This window comes from Gavia stellata, chromosome 3, assembly GCF_030936135.1.
Source record: "Gavia stellata isolate bGavSte3 chromosome 3, bGavSte3.hap2, whole genome shotgun sequence".
Taxonomy (NCBI): domain Eukaryota; kingdom Metazoa; phylum Chordata; class Aves; order Gaviiformes; family Gaviidae; genus Gavia; species Gavia stellata.
Window position 1 is genome coordinate 25,366,468 of NC_082596.1, and position 15,211 is coordinate 25,381,678.

The 15,211-nt window shown below is 34.5% G+C and overlaps 1 protein-coding gene across 4 annotated transcripts in view; it reads right to left on the minus strand.

Annotated features, from left to right (window-relative positions):
• Positions 1–283: 283 nt before the first annotated feature.
• MTDH (metadherin) overlaps positions 284–15,211 on the minus strand; it is a 35,056-nt gene continuing 20,128 nt past the window's right edge. For 2 of the 4 annotated variants that reach the window (XM_059836115.1, XM_059836114.1), the window contains 7 exons: positions 14,572–14,670; positions 12,122–12,246; positions 11,439–11,558; positions 8,864–9,001; positions 8,659–8,676; positions 4,742–4,889; positions 284–3,137 (listed from right to left, as the gene is read on the minus strand). In XM_059836115.1, the coding sequence (XP_059692098.1) occupies positions 3,067–3,137; positions 4,742–4,889; positions 8,659–8,676; positions 8,864–9,001; positions 11,439–11,558; positions 12,122–12,246; positions 14,572–14,670 (719 nt within the window). In that variant the 3' untranslated portion in view covers positions 284–3,066. Of the gene's footprint in view, positions 3,138–4,741; positions 4,899–8,658; positions 8,677–8,863; positions 9,002–11,438; positions 11,559–12,121; positions 12,247–14,571; positions 14,671–15,211 lie in introns of all 4 variants that reach the window. The other 2 variants (XM_059836116.1, XM_059836113.1) reach the window with 2 other exon arrangements.

Consider the following 15,211-nt stretch of genomic DNA (forward strand, 5'->3'; position numbering starts at 1 on the left):
GAAGGACACTCACAGGTACAAGTGGCTGCAAAAGACTTGCATTTTTTTTTTTTTTTTAACAACTGAAATCTTGACTGGCAACCAACTTGAGTCATTTAAAAGCAAAACAACTATGATTAATAATAGCTGAAAGTTTGCTTAAACCATGTATTCTGATGTCTGCACTTCTCAAAAGCCTTATTCACAGGACAATCCCATGGCTAGGAACTATTAATAAGGCAGTTTCCAGTGAGATACAATTCAGTTACAACACAACAGTACTAGAAGTATTTCTATAAAGTTCGAAGTGTTTTTAATATGTACATTCTTTCTTAGTAAATATTAAAGTAGTGCTTTTCTCTTGCACTTTTTTCTTTAGACTTCTAAAAGGGCATCAGAAGTACAGTTTTCACCCCCCTCTAAACCAATGCACAGTTGTTACCTTCGTAACAAGCACATATGAATTCTGTACACCTTTCCCGCCCCACAAAAGAAATAAAAATATGCCAGGACTATCCAATTACACATCATCACAATAAGTTTAAATTACACATACAAATAATTCCAGAGTATTTAGAAAAACCCAACATACTGGATTTATGAAATCATTCCATGCATTCAACAACAAAAAAAGAAAAAAAGAAAAAAGATGAAGTTTCTTTAAATGGTGTTTTCTCTTTCTATCCAAGTACCAAAGTCTGGATTCAGTGTATCATTAAGACTAACCACTGCTTGAGTCATAGCAACATGACAGTACATAGATAACCAAGTTTCTATTTATAGACAATATGTTATACAGTTACTACCTCTTTAATGAACGTCAAATAAAGCAAGTTTCACTTTCTAAGGTGTTGCAACTGCACATTAAGAAAACAGTAAGAGGTGCTGCTAAACAGGTAACAACATTTTGAAAGGAAGGCTGTATATTTATATGATCCTGCTTAGTAGTAGCAGTTAATTAGCAGGGTTCCTATGTTGTTAGCTAGCTTGTTTCTTTTTTCCAGAATGATAAGCTATTCAAGAGCTAAAGCTTACGAACCCAGAAATATCACCAATTTTATCTTCAAGAGGAAAAAAAAGAATGTATGCAATGAAAGCCCTTGGGGGCAGTCTCTCTCATTACAAAAAAAATCTTCGTATTTTCTACAAAAGAGGCTCATAGCACAACATACAGATTGGAAACAGACATTTTGGACATACATTACAAACCTGAATTCAAAGGGTATTCTTTTTAACCTTTACTATGAAGAAGACAAGTAAAATGAAGATATTATTTACATGCAAAAGACTCTGCATGATTGTGTAATATCCTATTTTTGTGTTTGCCTTAAGATACTCCTTGAAAAGCGGTACTTCAGTTCTAAATTTATTTTACATGAATCTTGACAGGTATCAGTCTCAGGCATTACTCCCTCCCAGTAAATAAATCAATACTGTCAATATGCTCAATTTATTTTAACAAATCAATTTAGACTGTCACATGTTCCTGATATACAGGGGTTAATACCTGTGCAAGTTAGTATCCATTTATTAGGAAAGCTCTCCATTAGCAAGGTGCATTTTCAGTACAATTAAAACCAGCTTGCTGCATTAACTATTCTTGCCTTGCAATACTGTCGAACTGCAGTCAGGTACAGTAAGAGTACAAGATTGTTGATCAGTACCATGTGTTACAGCTGTTAACAATTCTGTTTGTGCCACAAAACCAGAAGTCAATCATTTAAAAAAAATATTGTCTCTTCTTTAACTGAATTTGCCAGGTGATGTTAATTACCATCCTTATCAAACAGATTTTTGTAAAGGCTATTTACAGTGTACATGGCTGAGCATGCACCTTAGACACAAACACATCTGCCAGTTTGATACCATGGAATTAACACAGTGCCTGAAAATGACAACACATCTTGAACACCATTTTAATTAACAGTTTCAAGCGGGAAATGGTCTTTATTTTACAACTGCTATACTTGCATGAATTTTTATTTTTTTTTATATAAAAACACTAAACTCCTGTCCAGAAGTCTAGACACATTCTACATACTACAGGTTAAGGCAGTAAAAAAATGTGTTCCTGATAACTGGTCTTGACAATGTCAATTAAAGCTGTCTGAAGCCACTCCAGTTCTCCAACAGATCTTTGAAATCCCAAATAATTTGTGAGTGAAGAAAGTTCGCTTTGCTTTCTTCAGAGTTTCAGTAACAGAGAACAGAACAGAATTGGGTATGGTAAGTTAAAAACTGTTTGATTTCAATTCATTCCATAAGTTTAAAAGTTGAAAGGACACAGTTTTAGATGGGAGTCTGAATCAACCAAGAACTGTAGGGAATGAAGGAGAAAACCAATTTTATGCACATTACTGCATTCTTAAAAATATACTGTTATCTGCAACAATTCAAGTAAGGTAATAGACATTATCAAAAATAACTTCATGAACCATACTCAAGTTTCTAATCACATTCTCAAACTTTTAACCCAAAAGGAGTTTTATTGTGTTAACTTCATATAATAAACCATGAAGGTCTGACTGTACAAATGGTTAATGATTTGCACTTGTGATTCCTGTAACAGCTAGCAGACTTGCTAACCAACTTACTGTAAAGATATGGCAGATTATGTATTTAATCAAAGCACTTTGATTTAGGCATGAAACAAATTCAAATGGTTGACATTCTGTGCTTCTAATGCCTCACTCATAAGAGAGGCAAGAAACACCCACTATTGTACAGACAATTATTTTTACAGACAATGCTTCCTTGAAATTAATTTTTTTATCCGCAGCTGTAGATGAGAGTATAATCTGTTGTAAACAGGGCACTGTGTTGTAAAACCAGTTTTAATTAAGATTTCTCTCCAAAAGTTGGAAAAACAGACTCTTCAGAATGTCTTTCAAATGTAGCATGTTCTGTTTGCTATATCATAAAGTTACTTTCCTTTGATTCCTTTTTAAAGATGTTTGTGTTCACAGCAGTTCTGTTTTTAAAAATTGTTTGAAATTTATATAAAATTCTGTACATGTTCACAAATTATTGCATAAACAGCATAATCTTCATGACAGTATTCAGCAACACATGTCCATCTCAGGAAGTTCACGTTTCCCTTCTTGCTTTTTTCTTCTTTTTAACTTGTTTGGGGGATTCCCAGCTTTCTTCAGACTTTGCTAAAAAAGCATAATTACAGTGTTAGGATTGAGAAAGTATACACAGAATTGACGTAATATTGTGGATAGTACACCTTATATTATTATGAAGTAATTCAGAACAATCAGCTAGCATGATTTTTGAAGGAGAGTTGTATTTGCCTGCTTCTCCCAAAGTCTAATTTGAAGTGCATCTAAACCAACATTTGCTAATTTCAACTTACTTTTTTAAACCACAAATACAAAGAGTGATACACAACGAAGGTCATACATTCTGTAAATGTATTATTTACAGCAGGGTCATTATTATTTTTTGGCTAACTGGGAATAATGTACATGTACACAATTGACATTCATTGTTCACTTTTATCAGATTACACTTTTTAACTACTAAATATAAGTGACATGTCAGAAGAGTATTTTTAAAAATAATGAACCACATAAAGATGTGGTTATATGGATTCCATCATCAAATAAAGAAGCACTATGTCATTTTATTAAAACAGATTGCCTTAAGACATGTTAGCTGCCAAAAGTGGTAAATCAGGTAAAATATTTTATATGCTGAACATAAGAGATGTTTTCAATTGCTGAGGCATGAATGAGTCACAAAAGCCTTCAAATTTTAAAACCAGAACAAAAAGTTGTAAGTTGACACATTGACTTGAAAATACTGTTGTTTAATATATTCGAAACCAAGAAGCCAATTAGTGCAGTTGAATGAGACTAGTATTATGAAACCATCTAGTTTCTTCAGCAGTCATTAAAAACTGGTTTAGTCCTTCAACACTTAGCCAGGAACTTCTTACAAAACACCAGTATTTATTAATCTCATTAAAAAGTCTAATTCAAACAACCTTTTTTTTTAAAAAAACTATGCCTTTTACATCCTGACTTCCCTTCTAATTTTTCTGTCTTACTGGGTGAGTACTTCACTACAAGCACTTTTGCTGAGTGCAACAGAGGATACGTTTGACATCTCTGGGCACAGCATATTTTTAAAAAGCAATATCCCTGCAGTAGTTCAGCCTGATGTATGTGCTGTTGGACTACAACAAAAGTAAGTGCATCACCCAATACCTTTCTACTCCCATATTAGCAACTGTTTTCTTCCATGATTACTACATTTCATGGAAGCATAAGGAAAAAGATGTTAATGAGCTAAGCTGAGAAGTCAAAAAAAACAGTAGGTTGAAAACTGAATTGCTTGTATTTTTTCCAGATTTCTGGTAGCTAAACATCCTGTCAACTGCTATGTTAGTACCCATCTGTTCCACTGAAGACTTGCAAGCAGGCCTTTGAAACAGTGCTGGCAGAACTACTTAGTCATAGCATGGAGCTCCAGTTCTGATGGTGAAGAGTACATCCAAATGTCTGTTAAGGACTGGACAAAGCCAACAGCCATTCAAGCATATGAAGCCAGTTTTTCCTCACAGCGAAAGCACATTTGTCAAAGTACTTCAGTGAAAGCTAAAATATGGCAAGATACATAAATGAAATAGCTAAGTATCTGATATGGCACTCTAAACCCAAACCTCAGGGCAAAGCATTCAGATTATATACACTCTATGGGAAAAAAGTACACCCTGAATTCAGACGAGTGAGTTGTACTGAGAGATACTTACTCTGTGGAGGAGGCACACTGTTTTGCTTAATATTGGGACTAGAAACATCTGTCTCTTGCAGCATCTGTGGCACTTGGGAAGCGATCTTGTCAGAATCGCTCTCTGATACAATTACAGATGGCTCAGTAGAAACAGCAAGCAAAGGAGCCTCCTCAGGCTATTTCCAAAACAGAAAAAAACAACAGTAAACCACTCATATACAGTGTTGTTTTGGCAGTATACTTAGCAGCTGCTGGAAAGATGACATTGAAAAATTAAGCCAATATTAAAATCCTTCAAAATTTTAAATCAAGGCTGCAAGACTATGACTGCCATCTAGTGAGAAAACTTTTAGTTGCAAAGCAAAGATAAACCACACAAATGAATTCTTCTTAAAATACATGACATGCAAAGAAAGGGAGAACAATCTAAAAATCACTAAGATCCTAAAGAGATTCTAGAATACATATTCAGAAGAGATGCAAGACGGTGACATGTATGCATTTTGTTGCAAGGCAAACAGGCGAGCTGTACAGGTCCAAATATACAACTCAAACCAAAATAAATCAAACTTTTATAATATTTAGAAAGCACCTGCAGTCATTCCTAAAAACTGCTTGAAACACTCTGTATGTTTATATTAGAATAACAGATATTTGTGAGAGCAGTCAGAAAGTATTTCAGTGGAAACTACTGCAGGAATAACTGCCAAGTAAAAGATACTCCTCGCATTTTCTGATTATCTGGTCTATTTTGAAGGTTCCCGCTACAGAGACAAGATGTAACTGTAGCTTACTGTGTAGCACTTACTGGAATTAAAGGACAGTAAAACAGAAGTCAAAATGCAAATAAACATTTTGACATTCCAACAGGAAAGTCAGAACATAAAAAAACATATGATCCCACAGCAGGCAGCCTACTGACAAGAGGCTTCAAGTAAGAGTGTATTAGAAAACAGTGCCTCAGTCAAGCAGTAACCCCAAATTTTAGGATGTTACTAAGAAGTCATGGCTGTAGCTGCGCCACAAAAGCCAGGACTTGGAACTTCCACAACAAAACAGTGAAGTCTACATCCAGCCCTTCATGTGAATATACACAGATTCTACATTATAGTTACCAGTTTGTACTGTTTCTATCACTGTAATGTAAGCATCTCAAAGATTTAATCAGAACAAACAAAAGAGCAAAAAGATACACTTTTTAACTTTTCTTTTTAATCATATCATACTGAGCAAGAAGTTAAACAGCTTTAATTAAAAAGCCCAACACATGAATTTAGAGTGTAGCAGTTCTCTAACCTTTTATGAATAGAAGAGTTTGCTGTGCCCTTACACATCAACTGAAACAAATTTTTTAATAACTATAATTGCAGTATTTCTCTTAATCTACTGAAAATATGGTAATCTTGAATTTTATTTTTTTTTTATATCAACCATACTGATAAAATGAATTCCCATCCTACAGGATTTCCAAGTTTAGCCAATTCTAATGTTGTCTAATGGTTAGCAATCAGCTGCCACATAAATACGTCAACTCCAACAAAATGGATGTGACCTCTGAAAGAGAAGCAGGACTTAAAGCCCCTAGTTGTGCAACATAATTGATTCAGGTCACTGGTATCATAGCTTTGTTAGAACCGAGTCACTCTCCACCTGCAACTCAATTAAGATTTAAATGGCATACAACAGTCTCAGGTTGACTAACAAACATGTTGCAGCTTGAATATTAATGCACACAGTATTACTGCAAATGTAATGATACAGGTACATACAGCATTATCTGGACATTTTTCCAAATAACCATACTTCTGCCTGAATTTTGGATGAGGGAAGTGGATAGTGATACCAAACATTAAGAACTGGGTACCACACTTCACTAGGATATTCTTTGTTAACAAATCAGTTCAGAAAGGAAACCTGAAACAATGAATAAAGCCTATTTGATAATATAAATAGTTATATACATAATTCTACAATTTATTAATGAAGTGACTTGTGAAACTGTTACAAATGAAGGATTTCCAAAGATAACCTCTTCACTTAAAACCTGTGCCTGCTGATAAAATGCCAAAGGTTTCCACGCAGCCCAATGTGTAATATGGGAAAAATATCATCACCAGATAAAAATCAGAAGTGTTCAACATCCAGCTGTTTGTTGTCTTTATGAGGATGTTCTGGATTATAACTTATTTGTACTCAATTTATTTTTCCTCATGTTTGGTTCTCATGTTTTGGAGCATTTGCTCAAGACTACAGTACCTACCTTGGAAACTTAAGTCATCCATTTCACACATCAGTCACAGACTGTTTCTAAAACTTTTTGGAACAGCCAAGTCAAACAACATCAGAAGGCATCTCTGCATGTGTGAAATTACAATGAAGCCAAATCTGATGGCAAGGAGACTTGATAAAGACTGATAGACCATCTGCATTGTCAGATACATCAATTCACAAATTGTCCTTTATCAAGTCCAACTAACTTCCAGAGAATGTTGTTAGTGATAATTTTGTTTGTCCTTTGCCCCCACACCAAGTTTAATACAGACTATGTCTTGTTTCACAAAATCGCCACTGACTAAACACAGCTATACATAGGCACTTTATGAACAGATTGAATTTAAGACTCAGGAGTAACAGGAGCACTCAAGCCCCCCAAAAACAGCGCACAGTGTAGGTCTACATCAGAGCTGATGCCATCAAATCACCTGGGAAGTTGGGTATGGTTTTAAACACTAAACAATTAAGCAAAGTGTACTGAAACTCAGCTGATCTTTTGGCAGTGCAGACACCTTGTGAGAAAAAATAAAGTATCTAACTGCAGATCAAAAGAATCATTACATGTAGCTGAAAAGTGTTTCTCAAATCAATTTAGACTTCTAAACAGCAAAACCTAGCCTTTTGGGATGCACCAGTACACCTCTTTCTAGATGTCAAAAACCCCACCTTGATGTCACAATCCAAACTGAGTTTTCTGTCTACACATTTTCAACTATGGCCTCCAACACAAAACAATGTATTTCTTTTTAAGTTTAAAAAACAAACAAAAAACCCAAAAACACCCAAAACCCCAAAAAACCCCACAACCACACACTGCCAGGAATAAAGCTGCTTGCATACATAGGCAGATGGGTTTTTTTAGATACAGCTTCAAAAAAACCCACAGAAAACAACTTTGCACTAGTCAGAACAGGTAGTTGTTGCTAACCTTGAATAAAAGTTGAACTGAACCTAAACTACATAATTACAGTAAAAGCTCTACTTCGATGTATTTAGAATAAGCTAAAAGTATGTCTGAATGTACTTTTCAAGGCACATGTTCTCAATAAACCTTTCTTTCGTGACCTGCAGCCTCTCGTAAAAGATTCCATTCTAATATTTTAATTTGAATCTTATGACCTTGTTATCTTTATAAACCAAATGCTTAGCAATTAAAAAGTAAAACTCAATATTCTGACAGATATCCTGTGGTACCAAACTGCTGTCTCACTGGTATTGTCCACTCTTTATGGAACACAAAACCAGTACCACTAGAAATATTAAACGCTTTAATTCTTTCTACAATGCGATGCCTGTAGGATAACAGTATCTAAAAAAGCTGATAGTTGGAGAAATAGTAAAGAGAACTTGTATTCTCTAGAATATTTGTTTCAACTGTGAGCTGAAGCAAACAGGCAGTTTGTGAATTGGTTCAAATAAGAACTTTTCTTATTCAGTCATTAACATTAAGCTCAGCACAGACATTAAAAAAATTGTATTCAGACTGCATTTAAGTCAGAATATAATAAGTTAGTAACACTTCATTCTGTTGCAGTGAAACAGTAAAATATGCTATTAGTCTCGCGCTCAGACCTATTAGTTCTTAGGTTTCCAGATTTTAAAGTCTTAAACTATTGCTTGAATATTCAAACAAGAAAAAAACTTGACAGTCATGAAAGTGACTACTGATTTTAGAGGATACTGCTTTTCAGAGCAGACATCCTTTTTAAAACTCGTAACTGACCTGTATCTAAAATTCAACCTCTCAATCACCTTTATACTCAATAAACATATAGCCTGAAGCAGTATACTTACTGTAACCTTACCTACACAAATTAATGTTTCAATGCACTTTGAGCACTTCCAAATCAGAAATTGTAACATAAACCCAATTTTGTATCCCTACCTTAGCTGGTTCACTAGTACTTATGGTCTTCAGAGAAAAAGCTATTTCCTGCTGTGGTTGAACTTTTGAGGTATCTTCCTGAAATTCCTCTCCAGCTTCTCTATCCAGTTCTTCAGTGTCCTACAAAAGGGGTGGAGGGGAAAAAAAAAAAAAAGAGCCTGTGTTTGCAGTAAAGTTCTGACTCTTCTTCCCTGCACATCAGTTTTGTTGCCATAATCAGCTGCTATAACTAAATCTACCTAAAAAAATTGAAGTAGTGGGCTAATATTAGCCTATGCTAACACTCAAAATTTATAGAACAAAACACAAAAATACCCATAGAACCTAGCAAAGCCCAAAAAGCAGTACTCTTCATGCAATTTACTAACAAAAATCCCAATCTCTGAATGAACTGCACTTCAACACTCCTGTGACATTATACTGAAGTTACTCTGAAAACTTTGCATCATGATGAGACTTGACTGCTCTCAATTCTGTGCTTTGTTACAAGTAAAATGTTTTTAAATGAAAGTGCTGCATATGAACCTGTACAGTTTTCTATCCTATATTAAGCTTTAATAATATTTTTTGCAACCCAATTTAGTCTGCCATGATGCCTGTAAAACAAACCTCCTGGTACAGAAACTGAAAATATATCCAAAGTATCTAAGCGTCTCAACCTTTACTCCTTAAACACTCCAGTGGTGGAAAGTTTTCATTTTACATGAGGAATTAGAGTAGTTACATTTGTTTATAGCACCAGAAGAATCCTGAGGTGGTGAACAGTAAATAGAACACAGGACTCTGGTTATAAGCTGGAAGTACCTCTTGAAACATTGTTGCTTCCCTTATTTCCTCTAGAACCTTGTGAAAAAGCAGTCACAGTCTTAAGTCTGTTGATTCTTGACAGGAAAGAATACATACTGCCTTACATCTAGCTCTGAAGGTAGCTTCCACTGCCCTGACAAACAGTGAAGTCAACAAATACGAGTGTGAACACTGAAGTACAATCAGTGAGAAAGATGATGCTTTTTAAATGTTAAATTTTCAGAGGATAAATATATAATTTTAAGTGAGTCTGAAGTACAACTGCCAAGTTAAATTACTAAACTTCTGCAACAAGGATAACTTCTCAGCAATGTATAGCAGTTCTGTCTGTTCCTATCAAGCACCACACCCCAAATTTTAATAGAAATTTAACACAGAGAAATTCTTATCTTTAAGCTGATGATCTCATAGACTGATGGATTGAAAGAAAAAGTAACAAAATCAGAATGGCTGGAGACCAATGGGTAGAATAAATTAATCTGATTATGTTAATATGGACAGTAGGATTCCATTTCACAGGCAACGGAAAAAAAATAATTTCAGAATGCACTCACTGACCTTAAGATCCATGCAAGACATCCACAAACATCTGTTAACCATAACCTATTAATCTTGACTTACACTTAGAGTCATTACAGATACCAGAACATGATAGATTTCAATTACAAAAAAGATGCAGACCTAGTACCCTGTTTGAATTTGCTTCAAAAGAAACACTGCAAATTGACACAAGCATCCATCTCCACATAGACAACTTTAAATTCCTATTTAACAGAATTCTTTTAATCTTTTAAAATTGTTTTAATAAAATCTCAGACTGAAAACATGGTAATAATTAAAAGCAAGTCCAAAGCAACAATGACTGAAGTAATGCTTTCCCCCTCTCTCCAATTCACCTAGTCAGACACAACTGAGCATTTACGATTTTATAAATAATGTAAATTATGAATGGCTGTCACTACAAGCAGAAGCAGAATGTATTCTGAGCATGAGCTATTAAAAGCTTTTTCCTATTAGGAAAGTACTTGTTTTCATCTATTCAAACATGATTCAAATGCCAAGTGAAGTGCAATTTGATTTTGCTATTTTTACAACAAACCTGTTTCAATGTAATTCTTCAAAACCTATTTAAGTAACACAGAAAACTCCAAGCATCCTCAGTTTGCAAATAGTACCTATCTCATTCAAATCTGACTCCTACAGAGTAGCTTCATCTACTGAGTTCGAGGCGCTGATACTTAGCTTGATTTATGTGAAATGGTTATGACAGTACTTCAGAAAACCACTACATTCTCATAGGATTGTACTTTAAGACAGCCTAAGAGAAAACTTCAATTTCTCCTGTTCTCCTAGCTATGTCCACCAAGGCAGCTGCCTTTCAAAGGACAGGAGGAAAAGGCTTCTCACACAGAGGAAAAGTTCCTCCTGGAAGCATCTCTGCAGTACGGAATTCTGATGATAGAAAATAAGTAATTCAGGATAGATACTTTCCACATATTTCATGCTTTCCATAAATCCAGCAAAACTATGTTGTATTCACAAGTCAAGCATAGAATAATTCAAATTAAAGGAAATATTAGTAAGAGAAGGATCACTAACTCTTGAGAAACAACAGTAGACAATCCAGTACCATAAAGGAAATTAATTTCCCCAAACCAATTTTGCTTAAGATGCTAATATACAAAACTAAGGTGATTTTGTGAATTCCTCACAACCGCCTTTCAGACTATCCAGGTTTTGTTCCATTTACCTGTACAGCAGAGTTAGCTTCTTCGCCATGCTTCTTCTTTTTCTTCTTCTTTTTCTTGGATTTGCCACTTGTAGAAGTCTGAAGAATTGACTCTGCTTTTTCTCTTTCATTATCTGAAGCCTTCATATGGGAATATAAGGTATTTAGCATTTAAAATAACAATGAAACATGCCTTCTACAGACTAAACACAAATAAATAGCTATAAGGAATTTAGTTGCATATAAAAGCATAAATGAACACAATCTTTTCTGTTCAGTTCATTTTAGAAGACCACGTTCTTTACATGCTGTCTGGTAATACAGGTAGAGGAGTTGGGAATGGAAAAGGCAACAAAACACCATGTACTGGTGGCATGGAAATGCTGTTTTTCATACAGAGAACTAGATATTGTTAGAAGTATTTATGAAAACAGATCTAAATCCCCTCTTAGTCTACAACGATAAGGTAATCCTTATATTATGGTGAGACAGTAAGATTTTATATGGAGCTAAGTGGCTTCTATTTTCTCAATAACAACATTCAGCATTTTCCTTCTCCGTGTACATATGAAACATAATTGTGCTACTCTTATCAGTGTAAAAGAGATGAGAGATTACCTTTATCATCAACCCTTAAGTTTCTTTAAGAAATGGCAGTGGTATGGGCAAAGTCTTGGAGCTAAGGAGAAAATATCCGCTTTTACCTTCTGAACATCAGATATCTCCTCAGGTTGAGGAACAGAAGCAACTTTTTCTTCATCTACCCAGTTTCCCCACTCTTCTGCTGGTGCATTCCAATCAGAGCTGGGATCAGCTGAAGAAAGTCCATCTACAAAGATCAAAAAGATTTTCAGGAATGTCTCCTTACTTTACAGGTGCTCTTTGACAGTTTAAAAATAAAAAAATTAAAAATATATGCATAAAGCCACTTCTTGATACCAAGATATAAATATTAATTTCCTGTATTTCTGAAAAAATGTAAAGATTTTAATGATAGGTGGAAGACTTTTGTAAGTAATGAGTAAGACTTGGTTATTTTACAGAGCAATCGGATTACAAACTAGTCACAGCAGCAGCTAGCTAGACACAATTGCTTTGAGATACTTTTCTAGACTATATGAAGAGGGAAAAATTTAAGAGTTGTTCTCTGTCTTAAACCTTCTTCCTAGTTTGTGAAAAAATTAGGATGAACTGTAACACTGATCAATCTTACCTTAGTAAGAATCCTTTACAAGTTATATATCTGAAAGTGTATATCTTACTGAGCCAAAAGTCATCTTGCAACACTGACATTTTTTTAATAACCTTATTTTTTCTAAGGCTCTAAGTCCCTACTCCATTCTGCTATTGTTCATTTATGATGGCACATATTTATGCTGTCAAACAGGAATGACAGATTTAAAGGGTCAGTTATATAAAAATTAATATCTGAAGGCGAGAACTAAGCCTTAAACTGTCTGTTTAGCAGAAAGTTACAGCAAGCTGATTTTAAAACAGAAGACCTTGTAAAAGATCATCTTCCATTTTACATTTTTATTAACATCACAAATATTTCTCACCCTCCGTCTATGCCAGATTGAAAGAGAAGAGGCAAACTTGGTCTGCCAACTACAATGGGATTCAGTTTAAACATATGAAAATAAAGTCAAAATGAAAAGCAATAGTAATCCCAATTAAATTTACTGGCAAACACTATGAAACCAAAAATGCACTAAGAGATGTTAAGATTGCTTATAATACTTTTCCACCTCTTGCTTTCGCGTAAAAATATTACCTCAATTACACTTACTTTGGACGCTAAAGTTTACTGATTTGAGAAAACAATTACTGCCCAACGTAACACTTTACAGTTTATCTACTGCCCTCTCACTAATTGCTTAAAGAAAAAATCCATTCTTTCTTACTAATAATAAAAATTAGTAGTATTTGTACATACAGTTAATTTCCTTGTCCTGAACCTGATAAAGCAGTAAGGTGTATCACATTGGCCTAAACTTCCATTATACTAGTGTATACTTCAATCCATTGACATCTATGACTGGGTTACTCTAACAGAAGTTATAGCCATAAACATTCTGTGCTCAGAAATGTGAATAGATTATGCTTTGGATAATACATAAAACTGATGACTTTGAAATTATTAACTGAAATGCGCTTCCCTTATCCTTAAACCAGATAAAAGACAAAAAATAAGTTCCAAAACGATCTGGTATCAGAGCAGTCATGCCAAAATTGGTGGAATCAAAGACTGCATCAATTCATTCCACTTTTGCAGTCATTAAACAAGAGGTTGTTCTTAGAGAGACAGTAACATGCAAGGCAGCTTTTCTGGTAAACTTCTTGACCAATTTTTCAGGTCAATGACCTAAGGAAAGGCACTAAACTGTTTTTCTTAAACATTCTTAGATCTGACTGAATAAAGCTATCAATTACATGGCAGTTCAAAAAGTGAATTTAAGGCTGAAAGCTTTCTTCACAGGTACAGCTTCACTAGTAAATATTTAGGAATGACTGTAATTTTATTATACTACAGCCCTGTTTAGGGAGAGACTGTGGTAAGAATATTTTAAAATTGGCAGGGAGGGGAAGGGGAGAGTAAACAACAATTTTACTACAATTCCCAAGTAATTTCAGTGATTTCTATCCTGCATATGCTTTCTATACACATAAGAACTTCCTAATGTTTGCTAAATGAGAAAATAAGTTAGACTCAATACAACAGTTTTATGTCACAAATTTTTCAGTAAGGTACAAACATGTCAAAGCAAACTCTGACTCAAATACAATCTGCTAAATAGGTCTTTTGCAGACTCGCAGTGGATTTTTCTCATAATTTGCAGTAAGACTGTTTTAATCGATCACCAAGATTTTCTAGCAAAAGCCAGAACTACCTTAAAATGCACGAGCTCTCTTTCACTTCTTAGTTTCAATATCCAAGTACTTTTCCTAAAAATTAACCATTTTCTTTTATCATTTGTCAAAATACTTCTTCCTGCTTTCTTCAAACTGTCAATTAGCTTTCCAGAAGTGAAACATTCCAGGTTTTTCTTCAGATGCTCACAACTGGCTAATACAAGCAGCTAATGTAAGTAACTACATTTTAAATAATGGTAATTAACAAAATTTTGTTAATGAACATTTTAGAGGAACATACTTAACCCAGACCATTCGTCATCAACAGGGGGTTGAGCATGACTTAAATCCCACTGAAAATCAGAAGTACCAGCCTGAGAAACTGACTCACTGTTGGATCCTGAAAGGGAATAAATAAAATTGTACTTGTAAGTTAACAAGCTTCCTTGGTAAAGGAATTTTCTTGGGTAAAGAAATTCCAATCAAAGTAGGAGAGGAAGACAAAAGGCTCAAAGAAAAAAAGTCTGATTCTAAGGACTGCTCAGGACAGGAAAACTACAAGGCTCTTGAAAATGAGTTATAGTCAGAAAACAAAAGGAATTGAAGAAGTAAGACAAAATTAAGTCAGGAGAAGAATACGGAAAAAAGAGATAAGAAGGGTGAATAACAGCAGTCTATAAGGTCTACAGCAGTCTTCTCAAACTGAAAAATACAATGAAATTTTATGGGTAGTAAAATTATTACCCTATATCAGTAAAAACTCTTACAGGGAGAAGGTTAAAAGAAAAGAGTACTAGAAAGAAACCTCATCAATTACATTGCAGATATAGCAATTAGATTATTCATTACAAAGAATCCAATTCTCATTTCAAGTAAAGGGTTTCAGGGACATAAAAGCAGCATGACAAACAACAGTAAGGCCAATACCAGTCACAATAACA